Below are 22,611 nucleotides of genomic sequence, written 5' to 3'. Positions count from 1 at the left end.
TATGTAGCTTACAGTGTAGTAAAAGTTATCAAACTGTCCACTGCATTTTCTCTGCTATTATCTCTGAACTTTCCTTTGAAACATACACTGGATATGTGGATTCTTAGACAACCTAGTCTTGCACCTTTAGGAAATATCAGAATAAAAGCAAATAGGAAAAATAACCAGATAAGTCAACTTGTGATTATCTAAACTAGCTCTTTACAACAGATATGTGAGCCATATAGTAGCCACATTAAAAATGTAAAAAAAAGAAAAAAAAATGAAATTTATTTAACTGAAAAATTTCATCATATTGTTTTAACATGCAATAGTTTTACAATGATTAATTAAACCATTCTTGAAACCAGGTGTGTATTTTATTTATGGCATGTCTCAATTTGGACTAGCCAAATTTCAAGTGCTCAATAACTACATGTACCTTAGTGACTACTATACTGTCCAGTGCATATTAAACTTAAGGACTAGACCAGTAATAGTTTTAAATTGCTGACCTCTGGAAGCAATTTTTATGTTCTCTAAAATAATTAATATTTTTGATAAGATTTACTGCATTATGTTACTCTTATTTATATTTTACTGGATAGTCGGGATTCTGTTAAGCATTTATGCAATAAAAGACAATAAAAGAAAAAATCTATAATTATTAGAAAACAAGAGCTAGCAGACAATTATGGTTACCCAAAAAACTCAAGAATCTCAAGCGAAGAATCATCAGAATAGGGAATTCAGTTACAAAGCCAGATTTTAAAGATGCTTAAAAAGAAAACCAAACAAATAAGTTTTCATATATATCAGTAAAAAGGTTAAGTTTTTAAAAAGCCCAAGTAACAGAAATATTGCGTACCTATGGAAATAGTTTATAAAACTTGACCAAAGGACCTAAAAGGCAACTTAAAAAAAATCCTGGGCAGTTATCCCTAAATTAATGAGTTTGTATGCAAAGATAAAGAAATGAGTTGCCAAAACACTTTGGAAAAAAGAAGAGTTAATTTGCCCTTAGAATAATAACTTAAAACTACTGTAAAGCTACAAGGTTCAAAACAATATGGTGCTGGGCCAAAATCAAATTAGAACAATGGCACAGAACTGAAATCTCAGATATAGATCCTACTATAAGTAAGGGCTATAGTGTACAATAAAGGAGATATTTTAGATCAGTAATGAGTTAAAAAATGGCAGTAGAATAATTAGTTAACAATTTAAAAAAAATCAGGAGCTCTCTACCTCAATTATGTACTAATATGTTTCAGACAGAATAATGTAAATGAAACTGAAGAATAAAATCAATCATATTTGACCACTTCTGACCTACAGAAAAATCAATTTTTCATGTAGAGAGATATACATAAACAATTACACATATATTTTAAATTTACCATATTAAGACTCACTGCAACTTCTCTGGTGAAAAGTCTATTACTAAGAAGGTGGAGTGGGAAGGGAACTGTTTAAGAGTCAGTTCTGAACAAGAAATTTAGGAATGTAACTCTTTCATGAATTAGAATATCTTTTACCCTGACTCGCTAGATAAAAATTTTCTGTATTTTCAGTAATTAGTATATAGAAAAAAAAGTATGTATAAGATTTAAACTCATTTAGGGGGAAGAAAACTTACTAAATGATAGATGGATAATAATAGAATTTTAGTTTCACATTGGGTTTACGTAAGAATCTCCTGATGAAGAACAGGCAATGTCAGATTGATGGGTCAATTTTGGTACTCTGAATTCTGTTTTATGGTCTTCAACATAATTAGATAAATTTTTATAAAAAGAACAAATGTGCCACCCATTTAATAAACCACTACAAAGTAAATAAAGGATGCACTATATTTATTTTGTTCATATAAAGCATATTGTTAGGTATACTTTATTTGCAAATAGGAATTATAGGCAGCACTTTTGAAAGGAAGGCTATTTTACTGTTTACAAAATCATGACAATTATGATGTCCCTTTGCTACTCTTGTATGTATACCCAACATCAGATACTCTTAGTAATATCTTATATGCATTTGGATGTATTTGCTACATGTTTATACTCTTGAATTTGGGTAAATTTTTTATATGGGAAAAGGATACAGAATTAAGAAAGGAAAAGATCAAGTCATCTTGGAATGGTCAGAATATATTAAGAAAAGTTTACATCAAACAAGCATTCAAAGTGGTACTCTCACTAAAACAGAAAAACAGATTATGACGAGTTTCCTTTTAAAGCTGATTACCTAAAGTTCGGGTCAGATGTTCTAGGACAGGATCTCTGAACCATGGTACTACTGACATTTTGGGCAAGAGTAATTCTTTGTTGTAGGAGGCTGTCCTATGCATTTTAGGATGTTTAGCATTTACTAGGTTTATAATGTAGTGGGTTTTTACCCATTAGATGCCAGTAGCAGCCTCCTAGCTGTAACAACCAAAAATGTCTCCAGATCTTGCCAAATGTCCTCTGGAGTCAAAATTGCCCTGGGTTGAGAATCACTGTTCCAGATGATGATTTGAAAGCATTGCCTTATGAAGATGAGTAGTAGCATGAAATCTATTATTTATATGTTAGGTCCAGAGAAAAGAAGGCATAGAGAACTAGTGACTTCCCTAAAGGCATTAGTAGTAACAGAATTGAGTCTAAAAGCTAGGTTTCATGATCCCTGGTCTCATTTAATTATCCACTGAAGCAATGCTTATAATAGTGAACATAGCAGATACGTAATTAACGCTGATAAATCTCAATGTTGTATGAAAAGGGGAAGTTGTAGAAAGATGCTTATTTAAAAATCTGAAAAAAATACTATATATTATTGATACATAAACATGTAGAAAAATATAAAACATTCATGTTAATGAGTAATATTAAATTCATGACAGTGGTTAACTCCAGGGAAGGAGGTTGGAGAGGGTACACAGGCCTCAACTATAGCATTTTTTTCTTTAAAATACTCTGAAACAAATGTAAAAGATTAATATTTGGTAAAGATGGGGCATAAGTACAATGCATATTCTGAAATATTTGTACAACTGGAATACTTCATAAAATAATGTACTTTAGATACAATTCTCAGGAATGTGAGCCAAGGCTTATTAAATGCGTACTGTGTGAAGGGCTGTACTATGTTATAATTACAACTAAATAAGACAAGTACATTATGTCCATCTTACAAATGAGGAAACTACGTCTCAGAAGTCAGACAAATCCTGTCCATCCAAGGTCATTCGGCTATTAAGTGGGAGAGCAGGATTTGACTCTAGGTCTTTCTGAGCCTCCACTAAATCCTCCTGATGACTAGAAGGCTCTTTACCCAGATCTTCCCACAGCTTGCTCTCTAGTATCACTCAGGTTTCTGCTCAAAAGTCACCTCTTTGAGAGGCCTTCCTTAATCACCCAAACCAGAGGACTCCATCCCATTCTGGGTCACTCTACATCCCCTTACTTGGCTTATTTTTCTTCAGGGCACTTACTACTAAAATCCTATTTTATCTTTATAAGTCTGCCTGTTTACTGTGTATCTCCTCATCCAGAATGTAAGGTTCACGAGAACTGGAACTTGGCTGTGATTTACTTCTACATTCTCAGTGCCTGGCATATAACCAACAGATGTTTGCTAAGTGACTACTGCTGACGTCCCTGTTCTCATCTATTTTGTTATACTGTCACTCTATTTAAAAAGACTACAAAAGAGCCGGGTGTGGTGGCTCATGCCTGTAATTCCAACACTTTGGGAAGCCGAGGCTGGTGGATCACAAGGTCAGGAGATCGAGACCATCCTGGCTAATGGTCTTGGAAACCCCATCTCTACTAAAAATACAAAAAATTAGCCAGGCGTGGTGGCAGGCACCTGTAGTCCCAGCTATTCGGGAGGCTGAGGCAGGAGAATGGTGTGAACCTGGGAGGTGGAGTTTGCAGTGAGCGGAGATGTGCCACTGCACTACAGTCTGGGAGGCAGAGTGAGACTCCGTCTCAAAAACAAAATAAATAAATAAGAAAGAGTCCTCATTATTGGTACTAAAGAAACATACACATATTAACACGTTTTTATCAACAAAATTCAGTCAGTCCAAGTATTAACATAGTAATAAAATTTCTAAACTTACCTCTACAGGAGGATAATAGTTGTAATTCCAGTACCAAAAGGTTCTAGGTAGATAACCTTTAATTAAATGGTGTTCTGGCACAAAGGGATGAAAAGTTTCTTTTCCAGTGGTATCTCTGGAATCTCCTGCTTCTACATTTATAATTTCCATGCATCTCCCCAGTGCTAAGTCTTCAATGGAGGAACTATGTGTACACTTGTCTGTTTTAAATGCATCAACAAATCTTTTCAAGGCTTCTTTGCTTAGTACATATCCTGCTCCTCCACTCATGTAGCCCTGCTTTACATAGGGCTTAAATCTTCTCCCAAAGTAAATGGGTTCTTCAGGGTTGTATTTCGAAAGAAGCCACCTCAAATTGTCTAGTATGACATATGTGTCATCATCTGCTTTCAAAAACCAATCAGCATCTTCTAAATAATGTTCATGAACATACTGAAAAGCTTTAATTGTTTTCCAGTATAGTTGATCTCTGCCTTCTTTGGTTTTCAATCCCACAGCAGGGAAGTCTTTATTTTCTTCTGAACTCATAAACAACACTTTGTTACAACGCTGGGCCCATGTAGCTTTGACATGTTTGGCCTTTTTCTCTAGGTTTTGAGGGCCGGTCATAACCCAGCAAAGAATTTTAACTTTCTGATAGAGGTTTTCAGCGATGTCTGTGTTCTCATCTATTAAACAAAACATTTTAAAAAGTTATTTACATAGATGTAAAATCCAAATATTAATAAATTATTTTTATAAAGAATTTTCCTAATTTCAAAGGCCCTATTTATCCCTCTATTAGTGATTTAGCCAAAGGAAAGCAAAACTCATCCTAATGTGAACTGACATTCTGATTTATTGGTTTCACGTCAGTGTTATCCAAGATATCACTGGAGCTAATAAGAGTTGACATTATAATCTAAATTCTTCTCAAACTGTAGTTTACCAATTAAAAGGAACAGCATCACCTGGGAGCTTGTTAGACTTGCATAATCTTAGGCCCCAACCCAGATCTACTGAATCAGAATCAGCATTTTAATAAGTTTCTCCTGGTGCTTCACAGCCATGCTAAATGCTGCCTTAAATAGTCTCTGCTTGGTACTTCACAGAATAAAGCAGCTGGTTTTTAATAGATTATTGACAGAAATTTCTAACTGCTCTGAATGAGTTTCTGAAGAGCAGGAAAGACATGTTGCTGAAGTGGCAGTTCATTTTTGAAGTTCACAAGAATCAACTATAAAGAGTTTCTACAAGTACCCAGAGGTGGTAAAAGTTCAAAGCACAGGAGTTGAGATTACTTCCTGATAGTAACATACCTCATTCCAAAATGTAAATTACCAATCAAAAACAGAAAAGAACAATGGTAGACATGGCAATTACAAGACTCTAGAGCAGTGCTCTTTAAACTACTGGTTTGCAAGGAAATAAGGAGCTTATACCAGAATATAAAGCAACACATTACTTTGAAAAAGGCCCACCATTAGAACCAACCAACCAAAATGTCCACTTAACTAAGCAGTGAGCTTAAAACTGATTTACATCCTAGTGTAACCTCATTATCTTGTGCAGACAAACAGTTTACAAACTGTCAGGCCAGGACCACATTTTAAGTAACACTGGTGTACAGGAAGAGCTCAATGATGAGATTCTAGATGAGTACTTCTTAAGCTATCTGTGGTGAAAGGCCAATTTTTATTTCTAATATAGGTCTATACTGTGTAAATAGGATAAAAATGAATTATAAGAAAAACAAAGCTAACAGAAATATAAAACACAAGCCCTATATTTTTATTTTTAGCTTCAGACAAAATTACTCCAATTACAATAAAAGTTTCTGCTTACTCCCAAATAAGCAGTCATTCTTTAGTTATAGGACCAGAATGAGTCTATGAACTGACTTTCAGTAGCAATGTTCTGGGCAGTATCCTGATGAAGTATGTGCTTAAAATTAAGGTCAAACAGTAAGTTACTTAGTCCTATGAGAAATTAACAATGAAGGCATAACATACTAGTTAACCAACTGAGAGGAAATAATGCGAAAAGTTGGGTGGAACATAAAAATATTCTCATGTCCCGGCTGGGCGTGGTGGCTCATGCCTGTAATCCCAGCACTTTGCGAGGCTGAGGTGGGCGGATCACGAGGTCAGGAGTTCGAGACCAGCCTGGCCAAAATGGTGAAACCCTGTCTCTACTAAAAAAAAAAAAATACAAAAAATTAGCCGGGCGTAGTAGCAGGTGCCTGTAATCCCAGCTACTCGGGAGGCTGAGGCAGGAGAATCACTTGAACCCAGGAGGCGGAGGTTGCAGTGGGCCAAGATCCTGCCACTGCACTCCAGCCCAGGTGACAGAGTGAGACTCTGTCTCAAAAAAATAAAAAAATTATCATATCCCTCTGAATATCAAGATTCACAATCCAAAAGGACAATAGCAGACAAAATCACCCTACTTTCAGTCAGAAAGCATAGACATCTCATATCCTTGAGGAGCCCAATCTCTTAGCTATACAAATATACCAAACCTTGAATGGACAGAAATACTGAATTCAGGAATCCCCAATCTGTTTCATTTAGGCAAGACAGGTTTGTCCACTGCCGCTTGATAAATAATTTTCATTCACTAATTACTTTGTACTGGGCATGGGCTGGCAGAGGAGATGAAAAAATGAGTAAGACACATTTCCTGCTGCAGAGGAAGTCAGTCCATTCAGGGAGCCTGAACCTGACACACAAACCAATAATTGCTGACTAGTAAGACACGTTATTATAGAGGTATGAACAAAGGATTCAATGTGCTGAAGGAAAAGAAAGTAGTGGCTAATAAATCCTACAGAGCAGTACATAGGGACCTGGGTAGACAAAAAGAAAGATAACAATAAAGAGATGACACAGAAAATAGGTTATAAGTTCACCAAAAGGAATGGTGAAGTTTGGATGACTGCAGGTACATGGGTATAGCTGAAGGCTTGAATCAGAAATGCACTGTGGACTGAGAGGAAAAGATGAAAAATGGTAAAGAAGTATCATAGAATGTACTGATAAATGGAATTGGCTAGCATGTGAAGGCAATCACCTACCATGATTTCATAATTTCTGGCACTGACAGATGCTAATGAGCTATATAAAATAAAGAATAGAGGAGGAAGAGCAACTTCTAGGAGTAGGAAGGAAAAGAAGACTCAATTTACACATGCTGAGTCTGAAGGGAGTAGACAAACTTTTAGCATACCCCACATGTTGTAGGCCATTGAGCTGGACAAGTACGTATCTAATACACATGCCTATAGTGAGGCCTAGTATGGCCTACTGTTAGTAGGGAAATCTGGCTCCAGTTGATCATCTAAAGCCATGTAGCTATGCTACAGAGCAAATACACAGTGATCAAACTGTTCTGTAAGAATACAGAGCACCTGCTCAGAGCTGAATTACTGTTATATAAACAATCCCAAAATATGACATAGTATGCATGTGTTTGCTAGTTGATAAAACGGAACCAGGCTTTGAAATCTCACCCTTCAACCTCTGATTGAGAGGTCGTGAAGAAGTAATTACTACTGGGAAGAGAAGAGAAGCAACTCTGAATAGTGGACCCTCTGCATCCCAGAATTCCAATAGTTTTCAAGCTACTTATATTATTTTCTGTCAAACCACATTTTGCAGAGATCTTTGCATTGTGTTAATGTCTTCCCACAATGTCTGGAACTGGGCTTAAGACAGTAAGAAATAGATGGAAATTAAAATTATGAGGGTTGATGATGTCACACAGATAAACAGCTAAAGGACAGAAACTTGGAGATAACACTTAAGGGACACATAAATAACTCAACTGAGAAAATCTGGTTAGAGGTAGGAGGCTAGGAGAAAATGAAGTCTTTAGAACGCATCCTTGGTTTTTAACTTCCTTGTTCTTTGTGCCTCTTGAGAAAAAAAAGAGTTATATTAACTATAAAAATATAAATTGAAATTTATATATACCTCAAGTTTCTCTAGGAAAATAAGACTTAAGCAAAAACTATGACCAAAACAAATAACAAAAACCAAAGACACACATATAACAAAACTGGACCTAAAAAAACATTTTCAGAAACAAATCTAATCTGAATAGTTATGCCCTTCCCCCAATCATGGTTTCTGAACCATTTCTACTTAAAAATTAATTCAAAATTAATATTCCCTAAATAAATCTGGGTTTTAGCAATTCACTTCTCTCAAGGCAAACCAAGAATTGTTATTTAGTATCTGGAATATATAGCCCATTTTAATCAACAGATACAGACAGGGATATGACAAACTTTAGACTAAAATACTGCTTATATTTACTCCTTAATAAAGTAAACCATACCTTTATGTTGGCTAGAATCTGCATTGAAGTTCATTTGTCCTTCTAGATGATTCTGTCCATTATCATCTGAATGCCTCGCATGAGGATCATTATGAAGAACATTAGGCTGGATGTCACCCTGTTCTCCCAACAAAATACTAAATAGCTGAGAACATAAAAGAAATCCTATTGCTGATCCACAGAGGAAGGTTAAAAAATTCAGCCAGGATTTAGAGGCCATTTCCCGAAAGTGTATTTCTGTAAGAACAAAAATTAGCAGGATGTTATAAAATCAAAACTAGGTATATAACAGGAGTAAAAATTCTGGTAACATTTAGCTATAATGGAAAGTTAATTTCTAACAGTATTTAGCTATTTATTATCTATGAGTTTACCCCTCTATTTGCTGCTTAAACAGCACACTATGGAAAATTCATAAAAACAGATTAGTTAATTAGTAGGATAGTCATAGTTGGGGTGGGGTATGGATAAGTATGTCAGAATTGCACACAGAATTTCCTATTCTTCCCATGAGGATCCTTTCTGGATCCAAGACTACTTGTCATGTTGTTTTTCTTTCTTTGAGGTTAACTTTGAGTACTGAAGTCTACTTCCTTTTCTTTCGTAGCAACCACCACCCATTCTCCAACCCAAAAGTTAGCAAACCCTTTCTGTAAAGAACTAGAAATGAAGTATTTTTGGCTTTTTGGGTCTCATGTGGTCTCTGTTGCATCTTCTTTTTAAACAATCCTTTACAAATGTAAAAAACAGTTTTAGTTTGTGGCAGACTAGGGTCAGCACAGTTTGGGGACCATGGACCAAGCTGGCCTGCCACCTGTTTTTGTAAATGGAGTTTTATTTGAGCACACCCATGCCCATTCATTTATATATCGACTATGGCTACTTTTGGACTAAAACAGCAGAGTGAATAGGTACAATAGAAGCAATATGTCTCAAAAAACCTTACCTAGCCCTTTATAGAAAAAGTTTGCTGGCTAGGCACAGTGGCTCATGCCTGTAATCCCAGAACTTTGGGAGGCCGAGGCGGGTGGATCACTTGAAGTTAGGAGTTTGAGACCAGCCAAGACAACATGGTAAAAAATTTAGCTGGGCGTGATGGCATGCACCTGTAGTCCCAGCTACTTGGGAAGCTGAGGTGAAGAATCACTTGAACTCAGAAGGTAGAGGTTGCAGTGTACCAAGACTGCATCACTGCACTCCAGCCTGGGCGAAAGAGTGAAACTCTGTCTCAGAAAAAAAGAAAAAGTTTGCTGACCTCTGCTCTATACTGCAAGATCTTGGATGGAATCTATAATATTAACGAGATTAAGTAGGGTACCTGGGACACAGATGTGTGTTAAACTGCCCCAAAACCAAACATAAAGGCCCTTTTTAAGGGTTTAACAATTACTACATGGTGAAGTTATACATTTCTATTAAATTCCTTATAAGATTGGTCTTAACTCTAGTTTCCTATTCCTCAAGATAATTAAAAAAATAAGTTTACTAAGCATTTATTTATACCAGAAGCTGTCCATACATTATTTCATTTTAAATAAAATTTAATTTCATTTTTCATTCTCACTAAACCCATCCGCAGATGAGGAAAGATAAATTTTAAAAAAGTAATTTTAAACAGGTAACTCATATAGGTTGACACAATCAGAAGGAGCCACAGTTTGAATATAGGTCTGCGTGCTTAAAAAGCTCATGCCCAGCCAGGCATGGTGGCTCACGCCTGTAATCCTAGCAATTTGGTAGGCCAAGGCAGGCGGATCAACTGAGGTCAGGAGTTCAAGATCAGCCTCGCCAACATGGTGAAATCCCATCTCTACTAAAAATACAAAAGTTAGCCAGGCATAGTGATGCCTGCTTGTAATCCCAGCTACCTGGGAGACTGAGGCAGGAGAATCACTGGAACCTCAGAGGCAGGACTGCAGGACCGAGATCATGCCACTGTATTCCAGACCGGGTGACAGAGACTCTGTCTCAAAAACAAAACAAAACAAAACAAAACAAAACAAAACAAAACAAAATCCCATGCCCTTTCCATTACATTTCTCAAACTCTTCACTTAATCACCACTAACAGCAGAGGGCAATGGGTAGTCAAAGTAGAGGTCTGGGAAATATAACCCTAAAAATCAAAATTTCTTTGAAATATTTTGTGAAAGCAAAAGGTACAAACCAACAATCACCACTACAACAATAAAAACAAAACAACTTCATATATGTCTGGAATGGCTGACTAGGTTCTTTTAGAACAACCAAGTACAATCAGAAAAACTGAACAAAATGTAAAAAATTATAAATATACATTTGAAGACATTGGTAAGATATCAAGGCAGTAAGAATTAGTAGGGCCAAAATCTGCAAGAAGAAAGGAGAGAGGCAGCCCAGACATTTGGCACAGCTCTATCCTCAAGACCACGATTGATTCTGAAAGAGAAAACAATAAGGGCAATAAAGCTAAGCAAAAATTAATGTCCAAAGTCTGCTTAGGAGAAGAGGTCCTGAGAAGCACCTATGCTCTTATCAAGGACTCTGAAAGGCTACAATCTGGGAATAAGAACAAAACAAAAATAGACTAATCTTTACAAGGGCTCAAGTTTACGTTGGAGTCATCTCAGACACTGACTGGATGATCCACCCTAGCCTCATTGCAAAAATATTCTCCTGGAGAAATATAAAATCATGAAGAACCTGAAATTATCACTACATTTTTTTTTTTTTTTGGTATACAAATGGACAAAATTTTGATACACAATGTCCAAAACAATCAGGCATCAAGATGAAAATTATGGCTAAACACAAAAAAGTAGACAATAGAAACAGAGTCAAAAGACTCAAGATTTTCATATCATTAGCTTTGAAATAACTATTCTTAATAAAGTCAAGAAATTAAATGGCAAGATTAAGAAATTAGGCATAGAACAGTCACAGCTGAAGAAAAAAATAACCTAAAAAGCTAGGTCAGAAAAAAATATGCAGAATGAAGTATGGAAAAACAAATGGATTGAAAAAGAATTGAGCAAAAAAAAAAAAAAAAGAATAAAGTGAAAGGGTCTAATGTTAAATGTTAACTGGAACTTTTGAGGGAAGAGACGTATAACTCGGGAGAAGTATTTAAAGAAATAATGACTGAATATTTTCCAAACTGACAGTACCAACCCTCACATTTAAAAAAAAAAAAAAATCTACAAAACCTAATAAAGATTACAAAGAAAAAGAAAACATTACCTAAGTACATCAGTCAAACTACTGAAAACCAAGGACAGAGAAAAAAACTTAAAAGGTGTAATAAGATTGACAGCTGACATTTTAACAGAAACAACAGAATCAAGACTGCAGTGAACTATTTTTAAAGTGCTAAAAGAACAGAACTACCAACCTAGCATTCTGTATCCAGCAAAAATGTCCTTCAAAAATAAGCCTTAAAAACACGTTCAGAAAAACAAAACCTAAGTGAATTTATCACTAAAAGGTCTACTCTAATACTTCAGGCAGAAAGAAAAGAATTTCACATAAAAATTCAGAGATGTAGGAAGGGAGAGAGAGTCGTAAAAAGGGTATGTATGTATGTAAGTAAATCCAAATAAATATTGGCTATATAAAACCTTTTTTGAAAGTCTCACAAGATATTAGTATTATTACCATTAAAACAAATTACAAAACTGGCATCAAAAAGTGTAAGGAGGATCCACAGAGTTTAAGAGCTCTAAAGTCATTTCACTGTCCAGGAGCTGTTAAAAAAAAAAAAAAATACTACTTAACAATAGCCTTTAAAAGACCAAGGATGTACGACATAATCTCTACACAAACAAACAGCAAAAGAATATAATTCAAATAGAAAAAAATGAAATGGGAAAATATGCCAAATCAAGGCAATATAAAAAAATATATAAATGAGACAAATAGAAAATAGATAGTAAGGTGGTTGATTTAAAACCAAACATATCAATGATTATATTAAAAGCAAACAGACTAAAAGCTCCAATTACAAGATAAAGATTGCCAGTCAGACTCGAGAAAAATAAACCCATCTACACGCAGCTTACAAGAGACACATATTAAATATTAAAATTTATAAAGTTGAAAGCAAAATAATAGATATACCGTACAAACAGTAATAAAAGGAAAGCTTATTGATATCACACAAAAAACTAGTAGTTACATGGCTTGTTCTCTGTGACATTCATTAAGCTCTACATTTATGATTTTACATACTTTTCCGTATTAACATTTATTTCAGTAAAAATTATATACAAAAACCCCTCCATGTGTCTTTTTTATCCCATTAAGTACATACTTAATATATTCATATTTGATACAAAAATATTCCAAAATCTACAAGTAAGGTTGACATGCCATGAAAACACACCATGCTTATGCTGCATTACGTATCTTATATTTCAGGCTCTCTCCTGAATTGTAATTCCAGTTTGGGAAGAACAACCCTAAGAGGAAGAGGAGAGGTGAAGGAACAGCACAGTGTAAGGAAAGTTGCTCAGTATTTTGAGATGTAAATTAACCATCTGAAACTATCAGATATTGTTTACACCTTTTGCTCTATCTTAACTGTACCTTCAGGTTCAGAAAGGTAGACCTTCATGGATGATGAGTACATAGCCCCACTCAACAATCCCTCCTCCACCCCCAATCAAATTTCCCACAGGAAAAGCAAAAACAAGTTTACCATGTCTTTCTGCTGTTTTCTCTGATGAGGGTCTCAAATCCTCCCTACTGCCCCCTTTCCCTCATTCAGATTGGCCATTAGTGAAATCTTTATGTGCAAAAGATACAATAAAACATATCCCTCCTGTCTCAAGTGATTGTTTTGAAATTCTAAATATCTCGATTGTTTGAGGCCCAGTTCATTTAGACCTTGCTCTAACCAGAAATCTTGGTTTGAAATTTCATTCAAACAGCCAGAGAACTGATTATTCAAGTATCTGTTTGATATTATACAAGTCCTTCCTTTAGCAGTATACATGATCAAGACAATCTACAATAGAGGTATGTGATGTGAAAGTACCATGAATCGAAAACATGAAGCCAAGAGAAGTAAATGAAAAGTGTTACCACTCTTAATTTATTATGAAGAAAGACTAGCAGAATACGATTGAAGCAGTGAACCTGGAGGAAGACTTCTAAGGTAACATTAGCAGATTCTGAGGTGTCACTCTCTACATCCTCTGATTCTCTCACTAACACTTTGCCTTACAGCACACTGATCTTGATTTTCCATTGTTTTTTGTCCTACCTGTGATATTGCCTTAATGCCATATATAGCCACTTCACCATCTCAGAAAGGAACAAGGACAATGATATTTTCACTGCTGCAGAGTCTACCGCTCCTGGCACTGGAGAAGAAAGCAGTAGTCCCAATGCCATTCAGTACCACTTAGGCAGAAAGCACTGTGATTGAGAAGAGGAAGGACTGCAGGACCAGAGAAAATCCCTATTTCTATCATCATAGTGGATATCCGAAGTTAAAGAAGTGCTAATCCAGCTCTATCAACTATGAATATTAACATGCTACTCAATCATTTTCCAAGGACATGTTGAGCTTCAGAACAAGCCTACTTCTCTAGCACAAAAAAAGTTACTGTTTGTGGAAAGCTAGTGAAGCACTTATAGACAGAGATTTTCTTAGTTGAAGAGGCACTTTTTAAGCAAGGCATAAGGCATCTACCGTGGAGTGAGTGGAGGGAAAATTGACTTCTTGGTGTTACATAATTTGTTTTTAACTTTAAAATGTGTTGTGATGCTGTCTGATGCCTGTCATACTCTCTTACTCTTCTCCCCCAGAGTATCAGCACACTCAGAATGTGTTGGCTCCTCGTGTTGTGTTTACCACATTCCCTTCCAATTTAAAGAACTCCTGCCTTATGACTAAAAAACGGTAAACTACCTTTTGTTTTTCCTTCTCCTGGGATAAAATAGCCATCTCATGGGGGTAGAATGCTCCCCAAACCTGACTCGGATTTTTGGCAAAAATCATGTCCACAAGAGTGTTGAGGTAGACTAGCCTGGAAAAAAGACATAGCTGAACCACACTGCACATTATGAGGGCTTAAATACGTATTTCTTTGAATTGGGTGGGGGAAGTTCTTTATGCCAAGTGCTTCCAAACGTGATGTGTAATCAGAGTCACTTGAGAATACTTTAAAAGTACAGATTTCCAGGCTTGACAACTGAGGTTTCAGATACAAAAGAACTGCTGGGACAACTAAAATTTATATTTTAATTTTATTTTTAAAAGGACAGCTTTGTGTTATTCATTGTTAAAAAAGCATTTAGAAGGAAGAAATCATCACAAGTCCTACTGCCCAGAAACAACAATCATTAATATTTTGTGATTATCATGACAAGTTTATCTCTAGGAATAACAAAAATAGGAGAGCTAATTACAGTTAACATTTGAGCCCTGTACTAAGAGCATCTGTAAACTATAAAGTATGGACTAGTATTCCCATTTACAGATGAATTCAGACACAGAGAGATTAGCAAACTTGCCAGAGTCACACTAGCAATCTGAATGAAGAATTCAGACTCTCAACCACTTTGCTATTATGTCTTAGTCCATTTTCTGGTATTTGTAACAGAACAACTGAAACTGGGTAATTTATAAAGAGAAAGAATTTATTTCTTACAGTTATGGCGGCTAGGAAGTCCAAGGCCAAAGGGGGCACATCTGATAAGAGCCTTCTTGCTGTTGGGGACTCTTCTCTGAAGAGTCTTGAGGTGGCACAGAGCATCACATGGCATGAGGGGTACTCATGCTAACATGTTAGCTGAGCTTTGTTTCTCTTCCCTTTATAAAGCCAACAGTTCCCTTCCCATGATAACCCATTAAGTTATTAACCTATTAATGGATTAAACCATTCATGAGGGCAGAGGTCTGTATCACAAACCAATCACTTCCTTAAAGGCCCTACCTATTAATATTGCCAAACTGGGAATTAAATTTCAACATGAGTTTTACAGAAGACAAATATTCAAACCATAGCACTACAGTTTTACAGAATGGGAATTATATTAGTCATCTCGTTTTTAAAGATTTAACATATTAGATTTATTTGAATTTATAGGAAATAAAGGAAAGGAAATGAATCTAAAAAATCTGAATGTCACCTAGACATTTGTAATATGACCCCCATCCTCTAAAGGATCCCTTTAAAACTAAAGTTTACAAAGAAACAGAAAGGAGCGGGAGGGCTCTTATTAGTTAAATAAGCTCAATTTCAGGCAGTATCTATTGACTTCTTGCTGTGAAATGTGGAAATCAGCATGAATACACACATGTACAAATATATATACACATATACATACACTCCCTCTGCCACAACCAATTTTTTCTAACTGTTTTTATTTGGTAAAAATGTACATAGTTTATATGAATTATGAACTGTAATTCCATGACTGCTTAATCCTGGATCTACATTAAACTAGATTCCATGCTCACCAAGAGTCACAGCTCCTCTAAATTTGAGTTTTTCATTAATATCATGTTTTTGTCAGCTGGGTTTCAGCAAGTAGTTTTTTTAATGGTGCTAATCAGTGCTATATCTGAAATTCTTGCAGGCCTCAGAATCTCTGCTATTATACAAACTTTCTTCTACCTAAGAACTTTGTAAATATTACTTCATGGTCTTCCTACCTGGGTGCCAGAGAATTCTGAGGGTAGAGCCTTTATCCTCTTCTCTTATGCATGGTTTTCAGCTACTCCACCAGTTCAAGAATATTCTTTCACCAAGATTTTAATGCCCTTTACCATGAGGGCATGTCTTCCCCCTTTCAGGCTTTCAGGAAGTCAATGTAATTCACAATAAAGTCCCTGAAATTCTAGTTTTTTTTTTTTTTTTTAATTTTAACACTTTATACCACATTTTGCAAAGGTGACAATCAGGTACTTCTAATTTTGCTCTGGATTATGATATTCATTTACTGCATTTACATATTCAAAATAGATTCCCTCTTCTAACCATATTAAAATAATTTTTGATACATCTTTATATTTTCCCAAAAGATTTTCCTTATGAAAGTGATATAAATCTTACGGTCACACACCTTACATTTACCAATATAGTACATGTGAGGTACCATGTTAGGAATTTTTATGTTTTTTCTGATCCTCACAGCAACCTGAAAACTTGACAGCAGTATCCCCTTCATATTACAGATGAAGAAACTGAGTATGAGAAAGCTTAATTAAATTGACCCAAACCAGCCAATCAACATGGTACTGGAATTTTCACCCCCATTTCATTTAACGTTCACTAGTTTTTCCACTACACCACTCTCTCACCTATAGCTGTCTATTAACTTTCTATATCCTTTCCCTTTCTCTCTAAAATTATCTTTAAATGGAATACTTAAAAGGTTACGTCATCAGTAGGTCCAACAAGAAACCACCTTTGCTCTATTTATAAATCTTGAGGTGAAAATAAGATATTGAAAAGTCACGGGCTCTAAGAATGGACTGGGAGGGTTTTAATGTTTGCTGAGAGATTGGAACTGGTTTCAGACTAAACGTTCATGCCTCTGCTCTTTAATCTTGCCATTAAAAAACTCAAATGTTTCTCTATATAAATTCTTAAGCAAACACACTGCTAAACACACTGCTTAATCCATACAATGTTTTCAATATACTTTTCCATAAACAAAAATAAATGTATTAAGTAGAATTTTACTTGCAATAAACCCTCTATAGTTTTCTTCTAATTTTAGGGAATATTTATTAATTGTGTTTCTTCCAATTCCTGGTTATAAGCAGAGGTAAGCTGCCAAGCTGAGATCTAAGTTTTAAAGCTCAAAAATTATTTACAAATATAGAGCACTATGCTATATACTGGGAAAAGCAAAAAGCAAGTACCTTTCCCTGCTTTCCTGGAGTTTAGTCTTGCTAATGATACAAGAAAGTAAAAACAGCAAAGAAACAGTTCGGAAATAATAGAGCAGCACAGCGAAAGCAGTGCTAAGAGGAAAACTTATAGCACTAACTGTTTACATTAAAACAGAGAGAAACAAATTGATTAAGCTTCTACCTCAAGACTCAACAAAAACAGCAACATAAACCCAAAGCAAGAAGGAATTAAATAAGAGCAGAAATTAATAAAATTTAAAATAGACATTAAGTGAACTAACACAGGAACAGAAAACCTTATTAGTTTTCACTTGTAAGTGGTAACTAAACACAGAGTACATATGGACACAAAGAAGGGAATAACAGACACCAGAAACTACCTGAGACTGAAGGGAGGGAAGAGGGTGAGGACTGAAAAACTATCTACTGGGGACTATGCTTAAATATATCAAACCCCCATGACACACAATTTATCTCTGTAACAAACCTGTATATGTACCCCTGAACGTAAAATAAAAGTTAAAAAAAAATAAATAAACAAAGAGCTGGTTCTACTACTACCCTTCTCAGAAATACAGAAACAAAATACTTAAAAGTATGAATTAGCATGTAAAGTACTAACAGTTAATGAAGTATTAGTATTTAACAAAGTATTAGTAAATAGAATTCAGCATTATATAAAAAGAATTATGAACAAGTAGAGTTTATTCTGAGTATGTAAGAATGGCTCAATATTTTAAAATCAACACGATTCATCCTACTAACCAACTAAAAAGGAAAATCACACAAATGAAAAGATGCAAAAAAAATACTTGACAAAATCCAATGCTCATGACAAATAATTCTCAGAAAAACAAACAAGGAATTTCTTTAACTTGATAAAGAACATGTATCAAAAACTAACAGCTAATGCTACACTTAATGGTAAAAGACTGAATGTTTTCAAGTTAAGATCATGAACAAGGACAGGATGTCCACTCTCATCACTCTTATCCAATATAGTACTGGAAATTCTAGCCAGTATAATAAAGGAAAAAAATAAAGAGAATGAAAAGGCATATAGATTGTAATGGAAAAAATGAAATCATCACTATTTGCAGATTTGTAGATAACGTGACTGTCTGTGAAGAAAATCTCAAGGATTTTTGTGAAAAGAAAAATGCTAGAAAGAGTAAATTTAGCAAGGTTACAGGATATAAAATACACTTGCCAAAATAAATTGTATTTCTATATACTAATAATGAACACAAGGACACTAAAAGTAATACAATGCCATTTACAACTGCTCAAAAAAAACATGAATTATGTGTAAAGCTAAAAGAACACGTATATGACTTGTATGATAAAAGCTAAATAATGCTGATGAAGAAAATCAAATAAGATCTGAATAAATGAGGATTCATACTGCATTCATGGAATTAAAAATTCAACTTAGCAAGGAGGTCAGGTCTCCCCAAATTGACATGCATGCTTAATGCAATTTCTACTGAAGTTCTAGCAGGATTTTTTTTGTAGAGACAGACAAGATTATTCTAAAATTTGTAGGTTAAGGCAAAAGAACTAGAATAGCTACAATTTTGAAAAATGAGAAAAAGCAGAGGAATAAGTCACCTGAGTTCAAGACATCACATGGCTATAGAAATCAAGACCTTCTAGTTCTAGTGGATAGACACATGGATCAATGGAGCAGAACAGAAAACCCAGAAAGAGACCCACATACATGTGCTCAACTGATTTTTGACAAAGGTACAAAAAAGCAAGTGATGGAGCAAAGACAGCCTTTTCAACAAATGATGGTGGACATTCCTAGGCAAAAAATAAACCTAGACCAAAGTCTCACACCTGAGACAAAAATTAACTCAAAATGATCATAAACTTAAATGTTAAAACATGCAAGTATGAAACTTTTAAGAAAAACAAAACCTTTGGTATTTAGAGCTAGGAAAAGAGCTCTTCTTAGACTTAGAACCAAAAGCACAATTTATACATGGGAAAAAGTGATATTAAACTTTACCAAAATTAAATATCTTGCTCTGTGAAAGACCCTACTAACAGAATGGACAAACTACAGACTGTAAGAAAATATTTGCAAAGTACATGTCTTAGATAATTTTCAGCTGCTGTAATAGAATACCACAAACACGGTAATTTATGGAGAACAGAAGTTTATTTGGCTCACAGTTTTGGAGGCTGGGAAGTTCAAGAGCATGGCACTGGCACCTGGTGAGGGTCATCCCATGGTGGAAGGCATCACATGGCAAGGAATTGTTCACAAGACAGAGAGAAAAACAGGGCCAAACATCCTTCCTATCAAGAGCCTACTCCTGTGATAATGGCATTAATCCATTCATGAGGGCAGAGCCTTAACGACCTAATCACCTATTAAAGGTCCTACCTCTTAATACTGTTACAAAGACAATTAAATTTCAACATGAGTTTTGGAGGGAATATTCAAACCATAGCAACACATATCTGAAAAAGAATTCACTTCTGAAGTATATAAAGAACTCTTGCCCAGGCACCCAGTGGCTCACGCCTGTAATCCCAGCACTCTGGGAGCCTGAGTAGGGTAGATCACGAGGTCAGGAGTTCAAGACCAGCCTGACCAACGTGGTAAAACCCCGTGTCTACTTAAAAACACAAAAAAATATTAGCCAGGCGTGGTGGCGCTCGCCTGTAATCCCAGCTACTCAGGAGGCTAAAGCAGTAGAATCACTTGAACCTGGAAGGCAAGGGTTGCAGTGAGCGGAGATCGCACCACTGCACTCCAGCCTGGGCGAGAGTGTGAGACTCCGTCTCAAAAAAACAAAAAACAAAACTCTCAAAAGCAAAAAACCAAGAACAAACAAGAAAAAACAATGCAATAAAAAATGGGCAAAAGACATTTCACCAAAGATTTGTAGATGACAAGTAAGAGCATGAAAACATTCAACATCATTCATTATTAGGAAAATGCAAACTAAAACTACAAGATTCTTCTACACACCTATAAAGATGGCTAAAATTTAAAAAACAGTGACACCACCAAATGTTGGTCGGGATGTAGAGAAACTGAATTACTATACATTGCCAGTTGGACTATAAAACAGTGTCAAGCTACTATGGATCAAAGATAACTATGCAGAGAAAAATATGTTCTAAACCATTAAACAAACCCAATTTGTTAACTTAGACACAATTCATCTTGACAAAATGGGGACTATACCAAACAAATCTGAATGATTCGCCCCCAGTCTGGTAAAGTTTCCCACCCCCACACACCCCCAATCTCCTGGAGTCTTTTTAAAAAATCACAGAAAAGATGAAGACAAATCTCTACTTGCACTTGTCCCAGGTCCCAGATCTCCTATTTACCTCTCTCAGGCAGTTAAATGTCTAGACAGTGACTATCAACCAGCAGCAGCATAAAACTCCAGCTAAACTTTAAAGGGAATGATCCAAACAATGTATAGAACAATTGCCTGTATGTGGAAAGAAGTAAAAAAGATTTCCATCCATGCATTTCTTAAGATTAGCTAGAACTGATTCTATTTAAAAAACAAATAGACGGTGGCTCAAGCCTGTAATCCCAGCACTTTGGGAGGCCGAGACGGGCGGATCACGAGGTCAGGAGATCGAGACCATCCTGGCTAACACGGTGAAACCCCGTCTCTACTAAAAAATACAAAAAAATTAGCCGGGTGAGGTGGCGGGCGCCTGTAGTCCCAGCTACTCGGGAGGCTGAGGCAGGAGAATGGCGTTAACCCGGGAGGCAGAGCTTGCAGTGAGCTGAGATCTGGCCACAGCACTCCAGCCTGGGTGGCAGAGCGAGACTCCGTCTCAAAAAAAAAAAAAAAAAAAAAAAAAAAAAACAAATAGAAATGTATCGACCCTACATAAAAACCTTGCAGTGGAAAACAAAAAAGGAACACAGGATACAAAACAGAGGTGAAAGACACAGTTCTGAGTATTTATTCCATATAAAATAAGGAAGTCATAAACTATACAGAACTGTTTTGTACACATTTAGGAATTCAAGAGATTAAAGAAATTATAGAGAAGTTGACAGATATGAAAGACAGGCAATGGAGAGCCAACAGAGAGATAACTTATATTGAAAAAAAGAATAGAATAGGAAAAAAGTCTAAGACATAATAAAAGAAAATGCACTGAAATGAAGGCCATATATCTGAATATTTAAAGGCCTCTTATAAGAACCAGAAAAATGCAATATATACACAGATCAGTATTTAAAAACATCCTGACCTTTATTCTTAAACTCTTTAAGTATCCAGGAAAAAAAGCAAGCAAGGCAAAGGAAAAGTATTAGGCAGAACTACAAAGGAAAAACAGGCAGCTTTCTCTGTATCATTATATGGCAAAAGAAATGCTGTAAAAACTGAAGTTTTTGAATGGAAAAACATATGCTCACAGTCTCAGATAATTATCAAGTTGTCATTCAATAATCAAAATAATAGGAAGACATTTTCAAATATGTACGGACTCAGGACCCATATACCCTTGATATATTAGCTAAAGATATAACTCAGCAAGGAATCTAAATTGAAGAAACGAAATGAAATGAAACACCAGCCCGGGCAACATGGCGAAACCCTGTTTCTACCAGAAATAAAAAAAATTAGCCAGGTGTGGCAGTGCACGCCTGTGGTCCCAGCTACTTGGTAGGCTAAGGTGGGAGGACTGCTGGAGTCTGGGAGGTGGAGGTTGCTGTGAGATCAAGCCACCGCACTCCAACCTGGGTGACAAAGTGACACCTGGTCTCAAAAACAAAAAACAAAACAAAAAACAAAACCCATAAAACTCACAAATGGAGAAATCATACAATGAAAGGCTTGGCAAAAGACATGCAATCTCTTCCGATATAAACTAAATCTGTGTGTGGCCAGGTTCACACCTATGATTCTAGCACTTTGGGAGGCTGAAGTGGGGGAATCACTTGAGGTCAGGAGTTCCAAACTAGACTGGCCAACATGGACAAACCCCATTTCTACTAAAAATATTTTTAAAAATAAGCTGGGCATGATGGCAGGTGCCTGTGCTCCCAGCTACTGGGGACGCTGAGGCAGGAGAATTGCTTGAACCTGGGAGGCAGAGGTTGCAGTGAGCCAAGATCGCACCACTGTACTCCAGCCTGGGTAACAGAGCAAGACTCCATCTCCAAAAAAAGAAAAACCTGTGTGTGGTAATTATGCAACAGAGCAGAAATGTTATTATCCCAGAAAGAAAAACTTCATAATATAAAACGATACTAATTTATGTTATAGTTAGGCAAAAATGGCATTATGTTGCCAACTTAAATGAAGTGGGGGATAGGAGAGAATGTGCTTGTAAGAAGTATGTGTTCTAATTTCATCACG

The 22,611-nt window shown here is 35.9% G+C and overlaps 1 protein-coding gene across 7 annotated transcripts in view; it reads right to left on the bottom strand.

Moving 5' to 3' along the window:
• The window catches only part of C1GALT1 (core 1 synthase, glycoprotein-N-acetylgalactosamine 3-beta-galactosyltransferase 1), an 85,607-nt gene that overhangs the window by 6,114 nt on the left and 56,882 nt on the right, over positions 1-22,611 (bottom strand). For 6 of the 7 annotated variants that reach the window (XM_010371530.2, XM_010371533.2, XM_030932851.1 and 3 more), the window contains 2 exons: positions 8,408-8,644; positions 4,088-4,755 (listed from right to left, as the gene is read on the bottom strand). In XM_010371530.2, coding sequence (XP_010369832.1) covers positions 4,088-4,755; positions 8,408-8,644 — 905 coding nt within the window. Of the gene's footprint in view, positions 1-4,087; positions 4,756-8,407; positions 8,645-12,039; positions 12,061-22,611 lie in introns of those variants that run through there. The other variant, XM_030932853.1, reaches the window with a different exon arrangement.

This window comes from Rhinopithecus roxellana, chromosome 6 (genome assembly GCF_007565055.1).
Source record: "Rhinopithecus roxellana isolate Shanxi Qingling chromosome 6, ASM756505v1, whole genome shotgun sequence".
Taxonomy (NCBI): domain Eukaryota; kingdom Metazoa; phylum Chordata; class Mammalia; order Primates; family Cercopithecidae; genus Rhinopithecus; species Rhinopithecus roxellana.
This window is presented reverse-complemented; position numbering and strand designations above follow the sequence as displayed.